Genomic DNA, 23,967 nt, shown 5'->3' with positions numbered 1-23,967 from the left:
TTCATAATTCATCTGACTCACAACCAAAAAAAAAACAAACACACCAAAAATCACCTTATCACTACCTTTATTATTTCCTTGAGAAGTAACTTGGGCCCTGGAGCATTTATACCCAAAGCCTGTTTCCTCCCCGCACACTGACTTTGATTTCCATTACAAGTTGGGCAAGGATTGCTTACATTCACCTGGGAAGGACCAGCTGTTTCTGGTGTGGGGAGGGTGGGTTTGTGTTAGTGAGCCTAATTGCTAACAGTTGGGCTGAACCTGACAGTTTGACTTGTTGTGTTTCTTTGGGAGCTAAGTAGAGCTTTTTATGTGTATTTGCTTAACTAATGTGTTAAGTAAGGAATTCCTAAGAAGTACTGGTGGTTGTAGTATGGATTAAAAGGTAAGGTTTTATGCTTGCATTTTTTTACATGTATGTGTGTTTACTAAGCTTTAAATTTTATTTTCTGAGGATAAAAAATTGACAGATTTTTTTGCATTTCATTTAAGAACCCAAGAAGAGCTGCATTTTTTTTTTTTTAGACATTTAGGTATATCTGTTGTTTGGATTATAAAGGACAAGTTTTGAGTTTTTCCTTCATTTTTAATTAATTACTTTCTAGTATGGAATTATTGCCTATTGTAGGGACTTTCTATAATAGTGTATTAGAAGGTTTTCCTTCTGTTGCATGGTTGATACATGGGTTAAACATGCTTTAAAAGAAGCAAAATAGGGAACCAACAATCCTGAAAGGTTGGGTTTTGTTCTTAAGGTAAATTAGGCTCTATTAGAAACTGAGAAAAAGAACAAGCTGTCACTACAGTTGCTATGAGGGCACTAAGGTGTTTCTGTGCACTGTATTTCTATATTTGTTCAATCACTTCAGCAGTAACTGGGGCTGCAGAGTTCATGGATGGGGTAGAATTGCACAGAATGCACAGATGGGCAGCTCTGGGCTCTCTTTTGCTCTTGTTGTAATCTACAGATCATAAATTTTTATCCCATTAAGAGCCATAGAGTTGGAGTTTTTACAATGTCTGGAAGGTTTTTCTTGAGCATGTATTTGATTGCCAACATTTCATTTAAATCCCACGTCAATTCCTGGCCCTTAATGGCTGTAGGGGATTTGTCTTCCTGGACTTATTACTTGTAATTTTGTAATTGAGAACAGGGTCAATGCTCTTTTCTTTAAAAAAAAAGTCTCTAAGTCCAGCAGGAATATATATTTCTGGGTCATGACTCATAAATGATGTGCAGGCCTGAGACACAGGAGTTGTTTTGCTCAAGGGAGCAGAGGGATGTTCCTGGAATGGATTGAGAAGTGCACAGTCACTGGCAGCTCCAGGGGGAGAGCAGTGCAGCTGATGGTGCTGCTGTGAGGTGTTTGTGTGGAGCCAGAGGCTCTTCAGCCTCAGCCTTGCTGGCTGTGCCATCCCCTTGTTCCTTCCTCTGAGGGGAGGAATAGTTGCAAACCATTATTTAAAGGTCTAACCCAGCAGGTGTGTTGTAGTAACTGGGGAGCAAAGGTTTGCTTGAAATGACAAACTGGCTTCCTAAAGGCAGCTTGAGCACCCCCAAAATACTGGTTTTGAATTAATACCTTTTATTTATGAGGATTAAAGAGGTGACATGGAAAATAACTGTAATTTCTCCTTCTCAAGCTTTATTTCATAGCTGTGACCTAATAGCTTGTAACATCACAGCATTCTGAGACTGGGAGACACCAGCATCTGGAATATGAAACTGTCTTTGAGACAAATTTTGGTGAGTTATACATGCCCTCTGCAATACTTAGGCTGCCAGGAGGCTCTTTGCATCTCTTTGAATTGCCTTATTTTTGCATGGAGGAGGGGGGGAAATGGTATTGTTACAAGTTTGGTTTTCATAACTCTGATATAACATCAGAATAATTTGTGTCAATCCTTTCTTATACCTTTGCTCTTCAAAATATGACCCATAAGATTTCTTTTCTTTATGATAGACACCTTACACATGAAAGAATATCTCCCAGATCACCTGCCCTAAAAGTATTTTATTCAGGGGTGATGAAAACCTCTGATGTGTGGATTGCAGTTTCAAGAGTTAATGTAAGTAGTGTTTGGATTCTGAGACTCTGATCCTGCACTGACTGGGAATCAAAGCAGCTCAGTGATGCAGAGCTGATCCTAAAATGATAAAACAGTTCAGCCTCAATCTGTCAGAGGTTCTGCAAGTGCATGGAAATATTTCTATTCTGGTATTTTGGGACACTTTGCCTGTAAATATAAGAAGTTATTTAGGGAGAGTTTGATTAACTGTGAAAGACAGAAGAATATGATTATAGGTTTGGCTTCTTTTTATGCCTTCTTATTGAATTGCAATAGAATACACAAACTGATGCAGAAAAAAAGTTTATTGAATGTTTCACTAACAAAACTACAATTGTGGGAACAAGGTTTTTGCTGTTTCATTATTCCAGTTCTGAACTAGGGTCCTGCTCTAGCAGTTTATATTGTGTTCATAGAATTTTTTAGGCTTTAAATGCAGGGTGAGGAACAAGCAAACAAATTTGAGCCAATTTGATTTTTTCTTTTCACCACTTGAACCAGGAGCAGGGGTGGAAGAAGGCAGCAGTATCAGTGAAGCAGTAGGGGAAGTGAACATCTCCCAGAAGAGCTGAGTATTCCTGGCACAGCTGAGGGCTTGGCAACTTTGCAAAACACTTCAGGGTAGTGGCATCTTTTGATCTCTGTATCTCAGAACTTGCTGGAAGCTTGCAGATGTCCAAGTGCTGGAACAACTCTCTTGTAAGGGCATAAATGCTGCTAATATCATCAAAGGTTGTACAGAGGTCACTTCAGATTGCTCAGGGAGGGAAGGACACAGACACTCCTGCTGGGGGGACACACGCAGGAGACTGCAAAGGACAGCTTCCCCAGGGCTGGAAATCAGGGTAGTCTGCTGGACTGCAGGGGAGGGACTGCCTTAGATCTGCTGGGGATCTGGTCTCTGTGCTCTGAGACACAGCATGGCATTGCAGGTACCTGCCAGGGACACCAGAAGGGACATGGACAGCCAGGAGCTGCTCCTGGGAGATGGCACGGGTGGGAGGCTGCAGATGGGCAGAGACAGGTTGGGTCACTGGGGGTGCTGGCATCCAGGTGCTCTAACACCTGTGGATAGGAACAGGGATGCTGCTCCCAGCAGAGCCCAGCTACTCGGCGAAGCAGGAGGCGGGAGTGAGCGCGGCCGGGGCGTGCTGCACCTGGCCGTGGTACAGCAGCGGCACGGGGGACGTGTAGCACTGGTTCCTGTCGTAGGTGTAGCACGTCTGCGGCTCCTCGCACGAGTTGCCCTGCTGCACCTGGTGGATCACCCCACCCAGCTCAACTTCTGCGGGTTCGCAGTTTCTGCAGCTGGAAGAGATGGAAAATACAAGTGGGAGGAGTTAGATGAAAAGATGCCCTGCTGTGATGCCTTGGGGGAGAAATGATGCCTTGGGTTTTAGCTTTTGTATTTTTCAGGTTCTCTGCTGCTTGATGTGTAACTCTGAAACTTCACGTTAGGTGTTAGTAAGTTGTCTTCACAATCCCTTCCTAGCTAGGGAATCAAGGTCACCCATTACCCAAAAAGCAGAAACAACGACAAAGGGAAGGGGGCAAGCCAAGGGTCTGAGACTTCATGGCCTGGAGCTGTGGTTGGACAATTGACCCCAAGATGTAGGTGAACCAAAACTTAGAAAAGTGTAAAAACTCATGAGTGGGATCCATCTGGGATTTGATTTTGGGTGTAGCCCTAGCCAGGCTCTTGCACTGCTGAAGGTGCATCCTTTCAATAAATGCAGGTTTTATTCCTTTTGCTCTGCCTGGTCTCTGATCCAGGTCAGCCTTGCCAGGCATCAGTTCAACCCCAAATCTTTATTGCTCATCTGCACATAGAGCCAGGAGAGTGCTGTGCCCTTCCTAGGTGTTCCAAGGGAACAACTGGCTCTCAAACATCTTTTAGAGCTGCTTGAGTCTTGGGGTTAAGTCTTGGGAAGTGAAGTTAGGAAATAAAGGTACTTACAGATCACTCATGCGATAGACAAAAGTGGTCCTGAGTGGGGACAAGGGGTCGGAGATGTTCTCCCGAGCCTGCAGGGGGACTCTGCAAAGGTGGGAAGAGAGTCACTCTCAAGAAAACTGCTTATTGAACAGTCTGCTCTGTCATGAGCAATTCTGAACTCTCATCTTCAGGTTATTTTCATTCTGACCCTTCTCTGAATCAAATCCCAGGAACAGGAGACGTTGATCCTCTGTCCCCTCAGAGGCAACAGCCCTCCCCAAGAGCCCTGCAGCAATAGATGTAAGTGCCACTTGCAAGCTGACAGGGCTGAGTTAATTTCTGCTCAGCTCTGAGCTAGCAGATGCTTGAGGCTGATGGACAGGGATGTTTAATTGGTGGTTATTCTGTCATGAGCTCTACAGTGCTCCTGCAGCTCTGGGCCTGAAGCTGGTCCTTGTTTCCCAGAGACACACTCAGTTCTGTTAGGTTTGTGTGAGTGGAGAGGGCAGGACCAAGTCTTGAGCTGGGCTCTGTCTCATGGGAGACAGTTTACGCATTAACTGTTTTCCCAGGCTTTCTGGCAGATCTGGAAATCAATCCAGTGTCATGGCCCCAATCTGGTTTCAGTTAGATCAGCTTTTGACAGATCATTATCTACTTCCCCAGCCTATTTTGTTCAATTAGTACTGATCTGCCTCAAACATGGAGATCCTTTTTGTATCTGAAGGAACAAACACCAGAGAGGCTCATGTGAGGCAGAAAAGCACTTAGCAAAATGAAATACTCAGGATACCACAGAAAGCAGCCCACGTGACAAGCTGTTCACTTCATCAGTGCTGGGACAAAAGAAACAATACCAAGAAAACTGGTAAAACACTGCATCTCCTGCTCACCATCTCAGAAATTCTTGGCTGCCACTTACATGATGCGGATGTTTCTCACCAGGATTTCTTCATCAGGATTTTCTTTGGAGGGGACAAACTTGGAGGTCACTGTTACACACTGACACTTATTATTGACCAGCACGTACTCCTCATCTTTGGGGCTCAGTGGATAACCTGCCAACACAGGATAGGCAATCCCAGAATCAAGAACAGAATCCTTGAAAGCTGCTCTAGCAGGTAGCCAAGGGATGAAAATGCCAGGAATGCACCACTATGGCACTGGATGGATTAAGGCTGCAGGAACAAGTGAGTCTGTTAGCAAAGATGAGTTCAGCTGTCAGTACACTCAGCTCAGTGTGCTGCTGTGTGTGGGGGTGGTGGGACTGGCAAGGACAAGATTAGGAACCTGGGCACTGGCTGGTGAGGGACAAACATGCAGGGATTGCTGGTAAAAAGGGAAGAAAGTCCCAGCCCACACCCGGTCACTGAAGTGCTCTTTTACTAGGAATTGGTTATGCATTTCCTCTGTCATGCACAAGGGCTACTCCAGCAGTCCAAACCCCAGTTTGGATCTGATCTCTAAATAAATGTCCCTGACCTTGCCAGTGAGGCAGATGTGTCCGTTTTCCTGAGTGGTGTCTTGCCCTTCAGGTTCCTGGGGGAACAGCTGCCAAAAGCACAGGTTGGCCCAGCAAGGAGGAGCCCCCTGACGTGGCAGGGAAAGGCAGGTGGCCCTGGTGATGGTTGTGGTTTGCAGTGGAAAAACTCCAGTCCTGGTTTACCTCTCCAAACAGCTGCTTCTAGCATGCTACTCGATATGAAACTCAGTCAAAGCGGGCTAGAACATGCCAGGTGGCACTCAGAGGCTCCTGGGTGCTGCTGAGGTTGTGCAATGCTGCCTGGCTGCAAGCAGATGGACTTGAAATAGCTCCTTCTTTGCTGCTTTGTCTTCCCCACCCCAGACCCTCAGGTCTCTGCACCCATAACAAGCCAGCCGTGCTTTTATGTGTTGTTTTTACATCCCTCTGTATTTCTAAATGTATGTCTGCTGAAATCAGGTTCAGACCCATCACTGTGCAGCATCATCCTTGCTACAGCACCTTCAGCCTGCTTAGAAGTTCCAGACCCATTGATTTTTGTCATATGGAGACAGTTTGCTTTGGGCTCAGATGGATCTCAGTTCTGGGGACTTGCCTGCTCTGCTTGTCCCTTGGTTTAATCACAGAATAAAGGAAGAAACAGGCTGAAAAAAGCTGGGTTAATCATATCTGTAAAGGATTTTGGAGTTACTTGGATTTAAAAGCTTTGGTCCTTCCTTCCCTTATAATATCCTAATCTCAGCTGCTTCTATTGCAACTTTTCCGAGATTGTTACAGGCACAGTAACTGTAAAAAAGGTACCAGTACTGTGTGAAATGATGCCTCAGTGACCCTAGAGTGGACCTGTCTCTGTGGCCTTTGGCAGCAGCTGGATAAGATTCTCTATGGAGTTCCTAGCTTGGGAAGGAAATCACCTTCCAAGCTTCTTCTCTGCCAGCTCATCCTTCCCCATGAGCCATTCCCTCTGATGGAGAAGCCTTCCAGAAAAGCCTCTCTAGTCCCTGGCTCCTTGTCTTGGCCTCTGTTTTGGCTCTGTCTTTTTGTCCATCACACAACTCTTCCTCTGCTGTCTGTGCTGCATTCCACATAACATTGTGTGCAGTTCTTTCCAAACCCTTCATCCAAAGCCAACGTTCAAGTCAGATCCTATTGGCTTTTGGGTTGTCCCAAACCCTTGCAGAGCAGGCTTTAATTCTAAAATTAGATTAACTCACTCTTATGCATATGCAGCTTTTTCTGACTGCTCTAAAAATACTGCCCTGATTTAATTCTTTATGTTAGGCTCTTGGCTTCACTGTTAAAAAGTTCCTGGTGCTCCATCAATTTTTCATTTAAGATTACAATGCTAAAAAATGTGATTTCATCTGCAGTATCTCCATGCGTCACCCAGTGAAATCCCCTGGGGAGAAGGTTTTTAAATGCAAAACTTGCTAATGCTGTTCTCAATGTCCCCAGGTCGGATTTCCTGGTGCCCGAGTTACTGCACTAAGCTCTTCTCTCCCTCCCCAATACTTAGGTGGCTGTGTGTTGGACAAAATTTCTCACCTTCCAGTATTGCACTGTCCTTTGATACACTGTGAATCCCAAGAGAATTGCCTGGGGTAAGCAGTGAGATGCCCCTTCCAAAAGCTGCAGGAAATGCAGGGCTGCAGCTGTCAGTGCCTTTGGGGTGGTTATCCCTGAGCACCGATCCAATCCTAGAGACCAGATCCACCATGTGCAGCAGGAAGGATTCAGACTGGCTAGGGACCTGAGCCCCACACTCAGGGTGTGCTGGGAGGACAGGCTCAGATGGAATCTAGAGCAGGTAAACTCTCTAGGACTGCAGTTTATTGCTTCAGAAACCTGATAGAAAATGGCTAATTATCAAGTCTTAAATCTGGAGCTAGTCATCACTTTATCCTGCAGGCAGCAATTAAAACCACACTGCTCTGATGCAGAAACAGCCTGAGGTGTCCAAGCACCACTGAAGCACGGCTGCTTGAGCAGGCTTTGAGGTTTGACCTCTGTTAGAGTAATTCAGGGTAAATTGCACAAAACCTGCCATTGATGTCTTAATCCCAGTTTTCCATCCCTTCATTGCTCACCTACCTGCCACAAGGATGACCCCCAAGGAGACGGCCAAGGCACCACACAGCAACAAAGAGCTCTTCATCTTGCCTTCCCTTCTTTTGAAGAATGTGAGTGGAGAGCCTGACTCTGCCTATAAGGGTGTGTGCAAATTGGTTTCCTAAAATAAACAGCCCAGCCAATACTGGAAAATGTGGCTGGGGACTGAAACCAGGTGTGTTAATGCACCAAGAGCTCTGGCTTTCGGAGGGGAGCAGGAGGTTGCACTTGTACTGTGCTTTTTTCTGTTCTTCACCAACAGAGCTCCTGAGTACAGGGATGTGCAAAACCTCCCCAGCCCTGAGGGGACATTGCCATCAGGGCTGTTGGAAGAGAATAAAGTCCAAGAGTCACAGCTCTGGCTCCCAATTTTGAGAAATCAGACTTTAAAATCCCTTGAGTCCTATTAAAAAACTACTTCAGGGCTCAAAATCAAAATCCTGTTGGGAGCAGTTGTGTGCAAACCTGAGTTAAGGGCTGGACCTGCCCCCAGAGAGCCTGCAGTCAAAGCAGGAAGGGTGACAGAGCAGGGGTGAAAGAGGTACAGCCACTGCAGCTCTGCCACTGCATTGAATTCATCTTCTTGTGAATGGAAAAGGGGCTGACTCCATGGGATTTGTGGCTTATGAGTCAAACCCTGAGGTGTTGGGCATGCAGACTTTTCATCAAGGAGGGTGGTACTGGAGAGGGCCTGGCTTTTTTTTTTTCCCCTCCCAGATTTGGGATCATTTGTATAACTTCTGAACAGCAAATGTAGCTTATAATGGCCAGAGCTGTTTTTGTAGCATTTGCATGCGTGCTGCACAGAAAATTCCACTTGTTAAGGGAAACCCAAGCTTAGCAAGAGCCTGGTTGCTCTTGCCAGGATTCTTCAAGAGGCTTAACTCTTTTGGCAATGCTGCCAGGCATCCTGGTTCCTGTCACCTTGCAGGATGTGTCCCTTTCTCCAGACTCTGCTGGCTGGGTCCCTAAGCCCAGAACTGTTCCAAGGCCCTGGCTGTGTGCCCTGAGCTTTTCCCCCAAGCCCAGACCCCTCACCCTGCAGCTGCATGATGCAATGAGCTTTCAGGTTACATCAGCAGTGCTCATGTGCAAGGGGAGCGTGGGACTTGGGGGGGATGATGGCTCACAGCCAGCTCCTTACACTGGGCTCTTCCACAGCTCTTTACAAACCTTGTTCTTGTAGCAGAGAAAAAATGTGGGGTTGTTTCCTTTCCCCACCCCAGGCAGCCCTCTCTCTAGACAGGGGTAAGATGTTCCCTGTGCCCCATTTTTGGCAGGAGGTAAAAAATAAGCCTGGCTCACCAGTGCTGGTAGGGATGTCTGTCTAAAGTAGATTAAAATGTTTTGGTCGTCCTTTTTTGTAAGAACTTTTCTAGAATTACACAAGAAGGGAGGATGCCAGCACCAGGATAGAGAACATGCAAGGGAGCTTGGCTCTGATCTGTTTTTCCTATCAAAAACATGGCACTGGGAAGGTGCAAGGAGAAGATTTTCAATTGTCAAGGCAGAGACTGAGCAGCATCATATCTGTGTGTTTCTGTTCACCTTGGTGGTTTTCCCTGGTTGCTGGCACTCAGCATATCTGGATTTCGGTTGCTAAATCTACACATGTTTGTACAGTCCCTTGGTCTGCATATGATGATACCAGAGCTATTTTCAGTCCCTTCAGCCACCTGCAGCTCTGGGGATTTCTAGCTACAGCACAAGCTCTTGAGAGGAAGGTTTATGTTATGGACTGTTATTTTTATGGATTACTCCTGTTTTACTGGATGGCTTCTGAAATTTTATCTGGGCAAGCAGGCATTTGACAGTGGGCTGCGTGGGGAGCTGGACTCCCATTGGGAGACATGTTAATTCCCCTTAAATCCAAGACAGTCCAAGTGGTAGCTAGTATACTAATTTTTCTAAGGGCAGACTTGAAAAAAATTAGAACACTTAAAGAGGAAACTACCAAGATCAGGGACATGAGAAAGGCCTGGGTTTGTGTAAGTCACAGCTACAAAAGTTACCAGTAATTTGAACCTGGCAGGAACTGGCTGCAGATGTGTCTGCATGGATTCACACAACAAGGCAGCAGGATTGAGGCTGCTCCTTGTCCCCCAGGACAGCTGTACTTAGTGGCCAAGTATCAATGAGGATTTCCACCGAGGTACAGCCAGCAAATGTAATGGGTGCTGTGTCTCCAGACCCAAGTTATTCTTGTTGCCCTTTCTTCTACAGGCCTGTATCCAGGGAGGTGATGGCTGAAAACTGGCAGGGATGGATTTGGAAAAGCAGTCTGAGGCAAAAACTGTCTTTGTGCAAGCAAGTTTTGACCATGTGAGGAGGCTGAGTGTGACACAAAGCCGAAACTGAGACCTGTTTGCCATCAGATTGATCAGAATCCACATGAATCACCAAAAAGTAAGTAAAGCTGTGCATCCCATTCTGTTTCAGCTAATTTGAATATCTGCTTGACCTGTTTTTTTTCCACAAAAAGGTGGATGGGAGCATTTATAAATACACCTGCACCTGTTCTGTGGTGAGAAAAAAGCCCCTGCACTTGTATGCAGAGATGCTCTTGTTGGGACCTGGGCATGCCTCATTTATCAGGCTCTGGGTTTCTCAGCTTGGACTAATTACTCTGTTCCTGCAGCAGGGTTGCCTGCAGCTCAGAAAAGGACACTGCTTCCCTGTGGCTCAGAATTCATGTGCTTTTCCCTTGGGAAGGGTGGGAGGCTGGGCTGGTACTCTGACAGACCCGCATAACACAGCATGGCAATGCAGAGGGGAGGAAATACACGCTGCATTGAAAGCTGTATCCCTGTCAAAGTGCGATTCCGTGACGGGAAAGGCTCGGCAGAGCTCGTATCTAAACCTCGGAGGTGTCCAGGGAGCTTGGCAAATCCTTGGCTTCTCTCCGAGTTGGATCTGGACATAGGGAACCGAGTACCAGGTTTTGCTCACACGGGCACAGCTGTGTTTCCCAGCTGGTTTTTCTTCCTCGCTGCTGCAAGATGACCGCACAGACAGCAGCTGTAGCGGCTGGACTTGCAGAGGAACAAAAGCCCTGAGGAGGAACCAAAAGTCTTTTTCTCTGATTCCACGTGGCGGAGCCTCCCGGCAGAACGGGCTCCTCCCCGTGCCCTGTCCCGGGGCGGGATCACCGCAGCCGGGCCGTGCCCTCCCGCAGGAAGGAAGGAAGGAAGGGAAGGCTGTGGCCGGCGGAAGGGACGCGGCGGAAGGGGAGGAGCAGTGTTGGAGGCTGGGCGGTGTTGGCGGTGCAGCCATGCGGACCCGGCGCGGCACGGTGCTGCGGCCGCGGGCCGAGCCCGCCGAGCCCCCCGAGCCCGATGACCCCGCCGTGCCCGACGGCCGCGCCGGCCCCGAGGAGCTGGCGGACGATGTGGAGCGCTTCCACGAGCAGCAGTTCCGCGCCGTGATGGCAGCCCTGGACAGCGGAGACGAGGCGGGTGAGAGCGAGGAAGAGGAGGAGGAGGAGGTGCTGGGTCTGCAGCTGCCCGAGGACAGCGAGGAGGAGGAGGAAGATGACGAGATACAGGACCGGAATCCCTTTGTGGAGTACAGCGCAGAGGAGGATGAGGATGGAGAAGAGGAGGAAGGTGAGGAAGATGAAAATGATTTTGAGGATGGAGAAGAGGAAGAAGGTGAGAAAGATGAGAATGATGTTGAGGATGAAGAGGGGGACATGTCCATGGAAAGCGACTTGGAGGAGCGCCATCCAGAAGCCAAGCTGCCCCACGAGCTCTCCTGGGGCCAGCGCAAGCAGCTCTACTATGACACGGACTATGGGAGTGATGCCCAGGCCAAGGGCAAGCGCAGCCAGCAAGAAATCGATGCTGAGGAGGAGGAAGAGGAGCAGGAGGCTCAAGTCATCCAGAGACGGTTGGTGAAGGATTTGGGGGAGGACGATTATGGTCTGGATATGATCCAGGGCTACGTGGCTGAGCAGCAGAAAACCCACGACAGCAAGGGGCAGAAAATTGATAAGGATCTGCAGGCCCTTTCCAAGAAGGAGCAGCTGAAGCTGCTGAAGCAGGAGTCCCCAGAGCTCCTGCAGCTGATGGAGGACTTTGAGGTGAAGCTCATGGAGATCAAGGATGAGTTGCACCCGCTGCTGCAAATGGTCAGAGATGGCACTATCCCCGAGGGGAAGGGCAGCCGATATTTGCAGACCAAGTATCATCTGTACCTGAACTACTGTGCCAATATCAGTTTCTATCTGGTTTTGAAGTCCAAGAGGATGCCAGTCCACAGTCACCCTGTCATTGAAAGGCTGGTGGCCTACAGAAACATCATCAATGACCTCGCCGTTATAGACCAGAGGCTTTCCCCACAGGTCCGCATGCTTCTCAGGAACTACTACGACAAGAAGGAGGAGAAGCTGCGGAAGAAAAACAAGTTCTCAGTGTTTGACGCCATGGATGGCAAGAAAAACAAGCCCAAACGTGCCTCTGTGCCTGTTAATGGCCACGCTGCTGCTGCTGCTGAATCGTCGGATGAGTCGGAGCTGGATGAGGAGGCTGCCCTGAAGTACTACAAGATGATGGAGGAGAAGCTGGCGCTCAAGAGGAAGAGGACTGGAGACAAAGATGTGCCTGAAGAAGCGGCGGTGTCAGAAGAAGAGGATCCCAGTAAAAAGAGAGGGGTGACCTATCAGATGATCAAGAACAAAGGCCTCACGCCCAAAAGGAGGAAGATCGATCGCAACCCCCGGGTCAAGCATCGGGAGAAATTCCGGAGAGCCAAGATCCGCCGCAAGGGCCAGGTGCGCGAGGTGCGGCGGGAGCTGCACAGATACGCCGGGGAGCTGTCCGGCATCCGGGCCGGGGTTAAGAAAAGCAGGAAGCTCAAGTGACAGTTCTCGTTTTGTAGGAGCTGCGAGCAGCAGTGCTGAATCCAATAAAAGTTTTATACGCAGTGTTGTGGGGTTTGTTCTTAAGGAAACTGGGGCTGGGGTGGTGTTTGGTTTTTGTTTTTCAGCGTGTGCTTTCTCTAAGGTGCCATCTCTGAGTGGCACAGGGCCCTTTCCACACCTTGCCCATGTCCAAAAGTGTTTCCCTCTGTTGTGGTGCTGTCCTGTTTCCCTAAGCAGGAAGCCTTGAGAGACTGCAAGGAGTGTATCAGGCAAAGGGAATTAAATGGCACTGATGGGAAGATGGGATTGGGTGGATGGAGCTCTTGAGGATGGGTTCAGCAAGGGGTTCAGCAGCTGTCACCCACCTGCTCTGTTTTGATGTCTTGTTCTGGTCTGTCCTGTTCCTGTGTTGAGCTCCAGAGAGATGGTTAATAGTAGTTAATTTTTATTGTTATTAATACCTTTGTTAGCTCTTAAATTTAAGTTTTAAATTACTTAGTCCTATGTGGTCTGAAATACTGTTTCCCTTCCTGAATTCAGCGAGAAGCAAAGCAAGGATTTGTCTGGATTTTATAACCATACATGTGATAAACATATTAACTTCCCTTATGAAAAATGTCAAGTGTTGTCTGCTGTTACAGGACTAAAGCAGCATTGCTGCAGAACCACTTACAGATGGGTGAGGTGTGAGGTCTTCAGTGGGCAGGTAAACTTTGAGGGTGCTGTGATTACTTCCATGCCTTTTGGTGGCTAAATGCATTTTAACCCACACTGAAATGCTTGCCAGGAGCTGACTCTGAGCGGTCAGTTCTGATCTGGCTGTGAAAGAGGAATGAGTGATATTTTTTATGACATTTAACAAAAACTGGACTTGTACAGATCTCCTTAGAGCTGTACTTACCTGCCCTAACTATGAGCAACAGTGTTGGTTGCTCCTTCTTCCCACGGAGAAGGATCCCAGCCTTGCTGAGGAGGGAAGTAGAATTTTCCCACCTTTAACTCCCCACTGGGATCATGATTGGAGCCTGCCACTGATAATGCAGAGCTGTGCTCCAGAGGCTCTGCCAAGAGGTCAGTAAGGGGTAAAATGCTGGGCAAAAAAGCAGCTTAGGTGCTTTTTCTGGGGAGGGATGGTCTTGTGTAACAGCATCACGTGTGGTGTGGAAAACAGCCAGCAGAGATGCTGCCTGATCTCATTACTGCAGAACCTGCCCCTGTACCTTGCACACTTGATGCAAAAAATGAAGGGCTGATGGTCTCTGATGGACCGGGCTTTGTGCTTCCTTGGAAAGCTCCGAGCAGCTGCAATCACAGTTCTGTTCACTGCTATCTGAGCGGTAAATAAGGGAAATAACCAATTGGTGTGCCATTCCAGACACATTCCCCAGAAAGTCTGGGATTAGGTGAAGGCGTGTCAGCGGCCCCGCCCTGCCTGCCGGCAGATGGCACAGCACAGCTCCCGGGTTAATGGAGATTAACCAGGCATTATATCCACTGGATTAGTTCAGAGACTGGACCAAGCCATGAACATGACTCCCCTATGCTTTTTATGTAGGGCTAATCATGGGAATGCTGTGATTATTAGTGCTGTGGGAGGGGGGCTGTACAGTGTCTCTAAGAAATACTTGGAGTAATGTTTTGTGCTGCACGGAAATTCCTGCTGGTGAACAGGTTTTGAAAATCCCTTTGGAAATGGACATATGAAATCAAGCAAGGACCACAGGTGATCAGGAAAAAGGGGTGGATCAAAGTCCTGGTTAATGCTGCTTTTTCCCTTTTCCAGCACTGCTTCTGGAGAAGGTGCTGGCACTGCCAAGAAATGCTTCTGCCATGAGATGGCACTTGTCCATGCCAGGCTCCTGCTTGGAGAGGACTGGCAGCCTCAGCAGCACCTCAGGCAGGTGGGGACTCCCCTCAGGTAACAGCTTTGGCTCACCTCTGTCACCCTCACAGCAGTGCAAGTGCCTGCCCTGGGTCACTTGGAGCACAGTGATCCAAAGTCAGTCCTGCCCACACCTGCACAGAAATTATTCATATTTAAACTGACATAGCCAAGTGTACAAAGCTCCGAGGTGTGAGCTAGTCTCTTAGCTCTCTGCACCTGGAAGACAAACTCCCTGGGGAGTGATGAGCATCCAGAGTCAGCCTGGCTGCCTTTGGTAGCTTGGGCAGAAAAACACAGTGCCAGACATGGGGACAATGCTTTCTGCATCACAACCTCAAATTTCTATTTATACAGGGCAGGGAAAATATCTTGAATAACCCACATGGAAATACATCTGCTGCTGCCTTAGATTTTTCAAGGTTTTCCTTGCTGTGTGGGTTTTCCTAGCTGTGTTCCATAATATTCCATCACACACAGTCTGGGCATTGTTTTACTCTTGTTAGCACGTAGAAATTCAAACATTCAGCTGTGAGATTTGTAAAGTGGATTAAAGCATCTGTTCAATTAGTTGCAACATGTTGCACGACTTGGGGCAGCGCTGGAAAATCAGTCTCCAGAAATCAGTAGCCTTTACAGCTTTGCTTTTGCAATTTTAATGTGAGATTTAAAAAGAAAGCAGCAGCGTGTTTCAGCTTAACCCAAGTGCACGGAAGGCAGGGTGTTCTTTAAAACCTGGTGGATTTATGTGCTTCCTGCCTGCTGACAACACCACAGTCCACATTAATTGCCTTGTCTCCTGAAAGCATCTCCCAAGTGAAATCCCCAGTAGGACGCTGCATTTGGCAGGTTTAATACAAAAGAATATACTCGGACTTTATCCCCTTTTGTCCCAGGATCTCCAAGCGTTGCTGTCCATGAGCTCCCACGCCGGGGAAAGGCGAGGGGAGGCAGGAGCTGGTGCCCTGGCTTCGCTTCCCGGGTGAGAGCGCTGCAGCACGGGAGGGTGGCGGCCCTGGGGCCGTGCTGCCCGGCCGTGCTCCCGGCGGGGCGGGGGGAGCCCGGGGGCGGGCGCTGGGGCTGGCGCTGGCGCTGGGGCTGGGGCTGGGGCTGGGGCTGGGGCGGCCGCGGCGCTTCCCGGCCGGGGCGGGGCGGGGCTGGGGCGGCGATGGCGGAGGCGGAGCGGGCAGCGCTGCCGCCGCCGGCGGAAAGTTCCCGGGACGGGGCCGGAGCGGAGCTGCCCCCCGGCATGGAGCGGCGGCCCGAGCCCGGGGAGGCGGCGGCAGAACCGGAGGAGGAGGAGGCGCGCCCTGCCTCGCCGCCGTTCTTCCTCCTCTACCCCGGCCATGGAGGCGGCGCCGCGGCCGCGCCGCCCGGGCTGTGGAGACCCCCGGCGCCCCGCGGCGGGGCCGCGCTGCCCGTGCTGGTGCTGAGCTACCCGGGGCCGGACGGAGCCCGTGAGTACGGCGGGGCTCTCGGGGCCGGGAGCCTCCCTGGAGGCGGGGCGGGCCGGGGTTCCCTGCCCCGAGCGCCGCGGGGCTGCGGGGGGACGAGGGAGCTCCGGCGGCGGGCAGGGCGCGGGTGTGAGCCGGGCTGGCCCAGCAGCTCTGCAGAACCAGCCCCACACAGAGCCCTGAGGGCAGCCGGTGCCGCCCTTGGGGATCCTGCCGGCTGTGCTGGGCGCGGGGTGGGGAACCCCCGCTCGGGCTTCCTCCTGTGTCGGTGCCGAGAGCACATCCGAGGCCAGGGCACTGCACGCTGGAGACCTGGAGAGGCTGGAGTGCCTCGCTGTGCGGGGCGTGTTGGGTGGCAAATAGCGTTCTCCTTTGTAAGGTTCTGTATGATGTTCTTGTGGTGTGTTTGGGGAAGCTGGAGTACTCTGAAGTACTTGGGTGTGTTTTAAAATCAAGTCAGAAGTACACGCATGAGTGCGTAGAAGAGATGTCTTTGCCATCCACCCTAAAAATAACCAGCAGCTTCATCCTCTGGGCTGATGCCAGAGTGTGTGTGACTGAGCTTTGGGTCTTTGCTTTGTCACCTCCTGTCCCAGGTGAGCATGCACTCACTCAGGAGCTGGTTTGTCTGGAGCGGGTGTCTGATTTTTCTCCTTTGGAAGCTGATGTACTTGAAGGCATTACTCAGCAGAGCTAGAACCAGTGAGGTAAGAAGTCCATGTCTGTAATGCCAAGAGGAGGTGAAATGCCCTGACTTTGCTCTGAGCCCTATGAAGGACTGTCTGTGACTGCCAACTTATGTCCAAAGTCCCTCTCTGTTAAGTTGCTGTTTGAAATGAGAGGCCCCTGTCAAAACCTTCTGTTTCACTGGTAATCTTTCCCTAATCAGGAGATCTTTACCCATAGCAAACCCTGTGATCTGCACACAAGGCGTTGATCTACTTCTGATAGAAAAGAAGACTTGCAGAAAAATATTTAATCCTAGCTGTTCAAACTCAGTGAGAAGCTCTTCTCTGGATGTGGGCAAGCTGGAGCACTGAGATGAGCACATTTGTGCACAAGGACTTAGTGGAGAAGCTCAGTGGTTGAGCAGTGCTTTATCCCGTGTCAGCTTTATTCTGCAGTGGTTGTTCATGTAAGCTTTGTGAAAGACCTTTACAAGATGCTCATAAAAGTTGCCTTGTTTTTGTGAGCCGTGGAGGTGGAGCTGCCTGGGCAGTATCGAGTGTCACAGCTCGCTCAGGGACTGAGCAGTGTCTGGAGGGAACAGGAATCAGCATCTATTTGCACGGGGTCTTGGGCTCTGTTTCTTCTGGGGCAAACTGTCAGTAAATCACTTTTCCCCACCGTCTCTTTTTTCTTGTGTTTCTTCCAGTTCTCACATTTCTAAGAGCATCTTTCATTCATTCCCACAGAGCAGCAGGAGCAGTTGTGCTCCCAAGTCTTGGGTGTTACAGGGAGACAGTGGCCACTACACCAAAAAGTCAGCATTTCAAGTCTTCTTCTCCTGTTACAATACAGTTCAGTCCTCGAACCATTCTGTTGTGTCCTCACCTGATTCCAAACATTAGGTGGAGGCCAGAGCTGCTTAGGGAAGGAGATGCAAAAGCTCTTCATGGCAGCAGCACCTGCTTACTTGTTACAGGTGCTTCCAGACAGAAGGAATAAGATGATGTACTTCAACATGCTGACCTGCAGAAAAGCCTTACAACACAATAAAGGCAACTTGGTTAGGCTGTCCTGATAAAAACACCTTAACCAAACCTTTCCTTGCTCTCACTGAAAGCCTACCCAATACCATGATACTTGAAATAGTCTTGTCCTTCCCTTTCCTCATTTATGAGAGCTACTTCAATCCTTAATGTCTTGGTGCTTCACAGTAGGTAAAGAAAAACTTGTTTGTCACTTCTTAATTAAGAAATTATTACTGATTTTTGGGTTGTTCAACTTCCTTTTTCCCATTCCTGTTTGAGCTTGCAGGGGTGGGAGTAGCTGGTGTTTGAGGTAACGTGCATATCTGTGCTGGCAGAGGAGTCAGAAGCAGAGTTTGCCATGTAGATGCTGTGTTGCTAATTTTATCTTTTTAGATTACATTCCTTGTCAGAGATGGCTTGGTCCCTTTTGCTTTGCAGTCTCGACACAGTGAGGGTGAAAACTTTCTCCTAATGGTGGAAACACAGGCTGCTCACAGGCTCTGAAAATAAAAGTGCACCCAGAGATGCTCCCTGGGGTCCTAGGGGTGGTTTGGAAATTTGTTTGGGTTTCTTTGTGTAGAGGATTCTAATGAATTCAGCTTGGAACCTCAAAGTACTTAGCAGAGCAGCTGAGCTCCCAAATACTGGTGGCTGACAGAGTGCTTGGCATTCAGGTGGTTGGTCTTAAAATTCCAGTGCAGTCAGTGTGTGATTCTTTAATCTTAAAAATGTTTTGGCAGAACCCTGCTATGTTTTGCAATCCAGCCAAAGCCTCCAAGGGCTCGTGCCAAAGTGTAGCTCACAGGAGGGTTTGTAGGACCAGTCAAGGCTGCCTGACTGGTTTGAGATGGAGAAAGTGGTTCATCCTGCACACCCTCCTCTGCATTTATCCGTGATTTGGGATTTCCTGTGTCCATCACTGCCCTGGAGCCCTGATGGAGCCTTATCAGGTGCCCTTGAGTTGCCTGGTAGTTGTATGAAAGGTTTCATGAAAACACATTTGATGCCTTTCATTTGTTCCTTCATGAGGTGCTTTGTTGCTTTTACCACTTTGGGGCACAGGATGGGGATAGGGGAAAGTTTGTCGTGTGGTTTTCAGGTGGTGATTGAAAGGCACAAGTCAGTAAGTTAAACAGTTCCTGTTTGGGGTTTTTTTGTTATTTTTTCGGTTCTGGAAATAAGTCAAAGTTAAAGAACATTTTCCAAGTACTTTAAATATCTCAGTGGAGTATTTGCAGCAGGCTCATTGCATAAAGGAGCCTGAAAATAGGACTCAGCTGGAAGGGAATTACTGGCTTCTGTTATTAGTGCATGTTAAAAGCAAACCAATGGAAGTTGAAGGGTTCCTGATATTTTAGCAGACCTTCCCTGTGATGCTGATGTGCAGGGCACTTGCCTGTGTTCAGCTGAACACCGGTGTTGTGAAATGGGAGCTGCAGGGTTACGCCCTGTGCTGTTGGTGTTTCTAATTGCTTTGAAAACAAAGAAATTCAGCTGCTGTTAATGAGATCTGTTGGATAATAGCTTGAGCAATAGCTTATGGTGCTTTGTTGATTCTAAAGGGTTTGTTCTGACCGTGTGCCGTTTGTTTAGACCCTGTCCAAGGGTTAGCCAGGGCCAGCTGTTCTGGAGCAGTTGGTACATGGCCACTTTCACTGGGGTTAAAATTTGGGATGGTGTGATGTGGGTGCTGCAGCTAGAGGCTGTGATTGCTGGAAGGGTGTTATAAATATAGGAGTTAAGATGCTGTCAGCACGATTTGTAAACTCTGTTCTCTTGGGGAGAAGAAACAATAGTAATTCTTGTTTTCTGTGGAATAATTGCCCTCTGCGTCGCTGTCAGAACAGGCTGCCTGGTGCTCGCTTGGGTTGGCCTAATGGGGAAAGAGTTGCTGAGTCAAAATGTGCTGCACTAAGCAGGAAGTTTTCACTGAAAGCAACTGCTTCCTCTAGGCAGCCAGAAATAGCAACTCTTACTCTTTTTTGCCAGTTTTATGAGGCTTTTGCATGATGGGTGCTGTTTTTTTCTAAAGCTGTATGTATTGGCATATTCTGTATCCAGCAGTCTGTTTGGCATTTCACATCCCTAAGAAACAGATGAACATCTTTTGAGTATTTCTTGGGGGAACAAAAAGCAGGGTGAGTAATCAAGGTCCTGTACATTGGGCAGGTGTTCTTACCAATATATTGTTCTGGGGACAGCCTGCCCCAAGGCTGGCTGTCCATTTCAGATGTTCAGATGGATGTTACACGTCTGCTCTCCTCAAATATATCAGAGCCACACAGCAGCGAGGTGGGATAAGGTCGTTTATTGGTGCCTTGTTGAAATGGGTGGTGACACTATAGTGACCTTGGCAATGACAAACTGGTGGCTTGGGACCTCTTGTCCCCCAGCACCAGGACCTGCTGTGGGCTGGGGACAGGGAATGCAGTGCTGCTATTACAAAGCACTATTATTATATTACTGTGGAGAGCTTGAAAGCCTGTTTGCCTTCCTGCAGAGAGACAGTATTTCTGTGTCAGCACCATTTTCAGGGGAGGCTTTTCAAAGTATGAGATTGGCTCACGGTGTTTGTGGCGTTCTCCTTTATTGTCCTTCCATGTGCACATGCCCTGCTGAAAGAGCTTCGTCCTCGTTCACTGGACTGCTCAGAGCCAGATCATTTTTTCCTTTCTGTTACCTCGAGACAATAAATCCGCACTAACATTTTTTGTACACGGGAAATTTTAGCTGCAAGGTGCCCCCCCGCGAAGGTGGCACAGCGAATAAATCCCTAATTGCGGCTCGCACGCGTCCTGTGGAAACAAAGGTGCCGATTGAATTCCTGTAGCGGCATGCAGGGGGATGTGAGCGGAATACAAATGCGGCTTTGTGCGGCTGGCGCCGCTCCTTTGTATTGCGGGCCGATGCGATGCGCGGGGGGCGCGGCGGGGCCGTGCCCGCTCCCCGGCCGGGAGCGCCTGACTGCCGGCCCCGCATGGGCAGCGGCTCGGCAGCATCCTGGGAATCGCGGCGATCACATGGGCCTGGCTCCCCAGCCCCGTTCATTAGTCAGCCATTTTGGTCGCCACCCTGCTCCCTGCGCACAGCCAATCCCGGCGCGCTCGCTGCCCGGGCTGCGCCGGCCGACGGAGCCGCGCTCGCATCTCGGCGCTCCGGGACGCCGCTCCGCCTTTGTGCTTTCGCTGCGATCACCACCTGAAGACGTTCCTTTTGATTCTGCGGCCTCTTTTGCTTTTTTTTTTTCTTTTAAAAATAATTTTTTACTCGTTTTTCGCTGCTGCCTGTGGTGCGGAAGGCAGGTTTTCAGTGGATGCTGAGGATCAGCAGCCTCTGGCACAGCTGGAGACGGCGGCAGTCGGTGCAAAGGAGGGAGGCAGAGCTCAGCGGCAAGGAGCAGCGTTTTTACCTTGCTTGATCTATGAAAAGGCCAGAGCAGCCTCTGTGATCCTGAGCAATCTGTGCTTTAATCGCAAGGTATTTCTGCTTTTCTTCCTCAGAAAGCGTTTGGTTTTAGTCCTTATTTTGCCCCCGTTGTTGTTGTACCAGCTGAGTCATCATGTCTGCTCTGACGCCTCAAAGCGACATGCCAACCCCCACCACAGACAAGATCACTCAGGCTGCCATGGAGACCATCTATCTTTGCAAATTCCGCGTGTCCATGGACGGAGAGTGGCTGTGCTTGCGCGAGCTGGATGACATCTCGCTGACTCCCGACCCCGAGCCGACCCACGAAGGTACGGTGCGGCCGAGCCCCGAGCGGGCCGGCCTCGTCCCGCCGTGTCCGCCGGGAAACGCGGCCCTTGGGGCGGGCTGGCGAGAATTGGCCTGGAGCTGCGCCGGGGCTGTGTGTCTCGGGAAGGATGTGTGCTCGGGGAGAACATCTAACCACGGTGCTGCCCTTAGCTCTGCTGGTGGGCTGCCAGCGTGTGCAGGGTCGTGGGCAGTTTTTGGAAAGCCCCAGCCCACGGTCAGGTGGCGATGCCATCACAGTGCCCTAGCTCGATGAGCGTGTGCTGTTTGGGATGGCTTGGGAGCCTGGGACGTGGAGATGGGGCACATCCTGCTTTCCCCTGGAAAAAGGATTTATGGTCTGAGTTGATCAGCACTTTCAGAGCATTCCTGGTCCTGCTATTAGAGTGCTGAAAGCATCAGGGGATGTCTGCGCAGTGCTCTGCCAATAAACAAGCAGGGAAAGAAGGAGAGGTGATGAGTTTCTGCAGGTGCTGGGGTTCTGAGTGCCCTTGCTGGATGCACCTTTTGGTTTTGGAGCAAGGAGGCCCCAGTTTCTCATGCCTGACCCTTTTCCAGTAACTCCTGAAATGCCACTCCACCGAGCAGTCTCGCTTGACCTGTCTGATGAGCCTGCTTAAGTCAGCAGTGGCTCTCATTGTCTTGCTGAATGAGGCAAGTGAAATTGTGGTGGGGATTTAAGCTTTAAAATAAATTTCCATGGGATAATTTAATTTCCATTTGACAGCTGCTTTCAGTGGCAGTAGCCCTTGGGTTTGGATTTGGCTTGCCAAGTACTTAGTCACGCAGTGGGATACCAGACAGAGGTTTCAAAGGGAGAAATTTAATATTCTCTCTGAAGCATATCCCAGGGGTTCAGGGAGGTGAGTACAGGGTGAGCAGGAATTCAGTTCTCTTCCAGCTGCCATGTTCTTGTGTGTGACACCAAGACCTTCCTTGGTCCTACTCCAGTGTTTTTCAAGGTGTAATTGCAATCCTTCTCCAGTGAATACCAGAAGGGGGTCAGAAAACAGCATCTGCTCATTTCTTTACCATGTGATTTAATTCATATGTCAATAATAAATGCAGGAGAACAGTACCATAACAACCTTCCTGGAGATCTTTGTGCATGTGTAGTGGAGGTTGCTGGTGGGTTGTTTGGGGCTGTGTTTGGATCCCAGTGGTGTTTGGAGCAGGGAAGGTCAGGAGGAGTGGTGACAATAGGAAAGCTGACACAGCTGTATCCCGGAGTTGGGTCTGGTGCTCCTGCATCAGCACTGCTGCTGTGTCTGCAGGGTGTGCACAGGGGGACAGCAGCATGGGCTCATGTCCCTGGGAGTGTCCCCATAAACAAAACAAAAACAGATGGGCAAAGGTAGGCATTATGAAGAAGGAAAAACCAGCTGTAGAGTTCTGCCAAAGGCGTGACAAAGAGGGGCAGTTTTTTCCTTAGAAATCAAGACATATGGAATACATACTGCAGTAAGTGCTGAATCCAACAGCTCGTTGGAGTAAAGATTTGAAGCCTTCCCTCTGCTGTCCTTCAGCTCTTGCTGCTTCTGGAGAGTTTTGTCCCTGGCCTGTCTTCCCCCTGTGCCCCCAGCCCTCAAGCAGCTGTCCTGCCTTCAGAGCCAGTCACAGCAATTCCAGTCCTGCACAGGGCTGGAGCTTGAGAGTAGCTAAAAGCACAACTTTTCTTCACATGAAAAGCAAGCAGCAGACACTGAGGTGCTTGAAACTGTGTATATTCCATATAACCTGTAGCATGGCTGCTCAATTTAACAATAAAAACAATTAATACGCTTTTTCAGTTGTTTGAAACAATTCTGTGTGCACATGAAAATAAGCAGATTCTGCTGTTTGCTGTAAATCCACTTGGATTAGAAAAATAACTCATTTTTTTTAAACAGGCAGTGATTCTTAGTGAGGCTGTCAGAACCTAACTGTGCTCTTCAGGCCCCTCAGAATTCAATGTGACATTGGTGGTTGTTAGCCTTGTTTACTTGCAATGCATGTGATGGTCTGTGAGGCAGCTCTAGGGATGGAGGTAAAAACCTCTGGTTTTGTGTTTTTGGATTTCTGTTGGATGTTGAGCAGAGTATGTGTATGGATGGCATTGAACACTGGTCTCAACTTGGAGAAGTTACACAAAATGGCCTTTATGTAGGCAGTTTTACTGGATGTTTAATTTCTATCTTGAATAATCATGAGGAGCTTCACAATAGAGCTGTGGAAATTTTTGTCCTCATGGGATCAGCTTGTAATAGTGCCCAGAAGGAATACATGTGCTAACTTGAGAGAACTTTCAAGAATTACAGTATTCCTCTTTTTATTAATCCCCCTCTATTTGCACTAAGAGGAGCAATTGGAATTAGAATTTATGACATGCAAGGATGAAATTATCTTTTCTCTAGGGCAGAAACTAAAGTCAGATTTTTTTCTTCTTTTTTGACCAGTAATTTAGAAGTTTTAGTTTCTGGCATGTGCTGGTATAGAATACCCTGACAAGGAGTTGTAGAGCTCTTCAGGAAAAGCAAATGTTCTTAAAACCTCCTGCCCATTCATCTGTTACACTGGTTATTGAATCATCTGTCAGATTTTACTTTTTCTCTCAGTTTTCTGTTCAAGTGGTTTTTCTGTGCTTCTTTGCATACCTCAAATGGTTTAGGGAAGCAGCATAACCTTACTGGTTATGCTTTTGTTTTGCAAACTGTTAGCTTGGGTTTAGGGTTGCTCTGGTAGT

The 23,967-nt window shown here is 48.9% G+C and overlaps 3 protein-coding genes and 1 long non-coding RNA gene across 10 annotated transcripts in view; 3 read left to right on the top strand and 1 right to left on the bottom strand.

Annotated features, from left to right (window-relative positions):
• Positions 1 to 2,360: 2,360 nt before the first annotated feature.
• Positions 2,361 to 7,688, bottom strand: JCHAIN (joining chain of multimeric IgA and IgM). Its single transcript, XM_033060698.1, has 4 exons — positions 7,584 to 7,688; positions 4,932 to 5,067; positions 4,031 to 4,111; positions 2,361 to 3,381 (listed from the first exon to the last, which is right to left on the bottom strand). The coding sequence occupies exons 1-4, from the start codon at positions 7,645 to 7,647 to the stop codon at positions 3,180 to 3,182; spliced, it is 483 nt and encodes a 160-aa protein (XP_032916589.1). The 5' UTR covers positions 7,648 to 7,688; the 3' UTR covers positions 2,361 to 3,179.
• Positions 7,689 to 9,830: 2,142 nt separating this feature from the next.
• LOC116996743 lies at positions 9,831 to 15,320 on the top strand. The gene is made up of 3 exons (XR_004418014.1): positions 9,831 to 10,007; positions 14,246 to 14,363; positions 15,241 to 15,320. It is a non-coding gene; the product is annotated as an uncharacterized LOC116996743 (long non-coding RNA).
• UTP3 (UTP3 small subunit processome component) lies at positions 10,850 to 12,524 on the top strand. Its single transcript, XM_033060697.2, has one exon. The coding sequence runs from the start codon at positions 10,873 to 10,875 to the stop codon at positions 12,460 to 12,462; it is 1,590 nt and encodes a 529-aa protein (XP_032916588.1). The 5' UTR covers positions 10,850 to 10,872; the 3' UTR covers positions 12,463 to 12,524.
• A 192-nt stretch (positions 15,321 to 15,512) lies between the features above and the next one.
• Positions 15,513 to 23,967, top strand: part of RUFY3 (RUN and FYVE domain containing 3) — a 29,963-nt gene continuing 21,508 nt past the window's right edge. For 4 of the 7 annotated variants that reach the window (XM_042779262.1, XM_033059690.1, XM_033059689.1 and 1 more), the window contains exon 1: positions 15,513 to 15,801. In XM_042779262.1, coding sequence (XP_042635196.1) covers positions 15,513 to 15,801 — 289 coding nt within the window. Of the gene's footprint in view, positions 15,802 to 20,489; positions 21,230 to 23,967 lie in introns of those variants that run through there. The other 3 variants (XM_033059694.2, XM_033059691.2, XM_033059692.2) reach the window with 3 other exon arrangements.

The sequence above is a fragment of the Catharus ustulatus genome, chromosome 5, assembly GCF_009819885.2.
Source record: "Catharus ustulatus isolate bCatUst1 chromosome 5, bCatUst1.pri.v2, whole genome shotgun sequence".
Taxonomy (NCBI): Eukaryota; Metazoa; Chordata; class Aves; order Passeriformes; family Turdidae; genus Catharus; species Catharus ustulatus.
The sequence above is the reverse complement of the archived record's forward strand: the minus strand, read 5'-3'. Positions and strand labels throughout refer to the sequence as shown.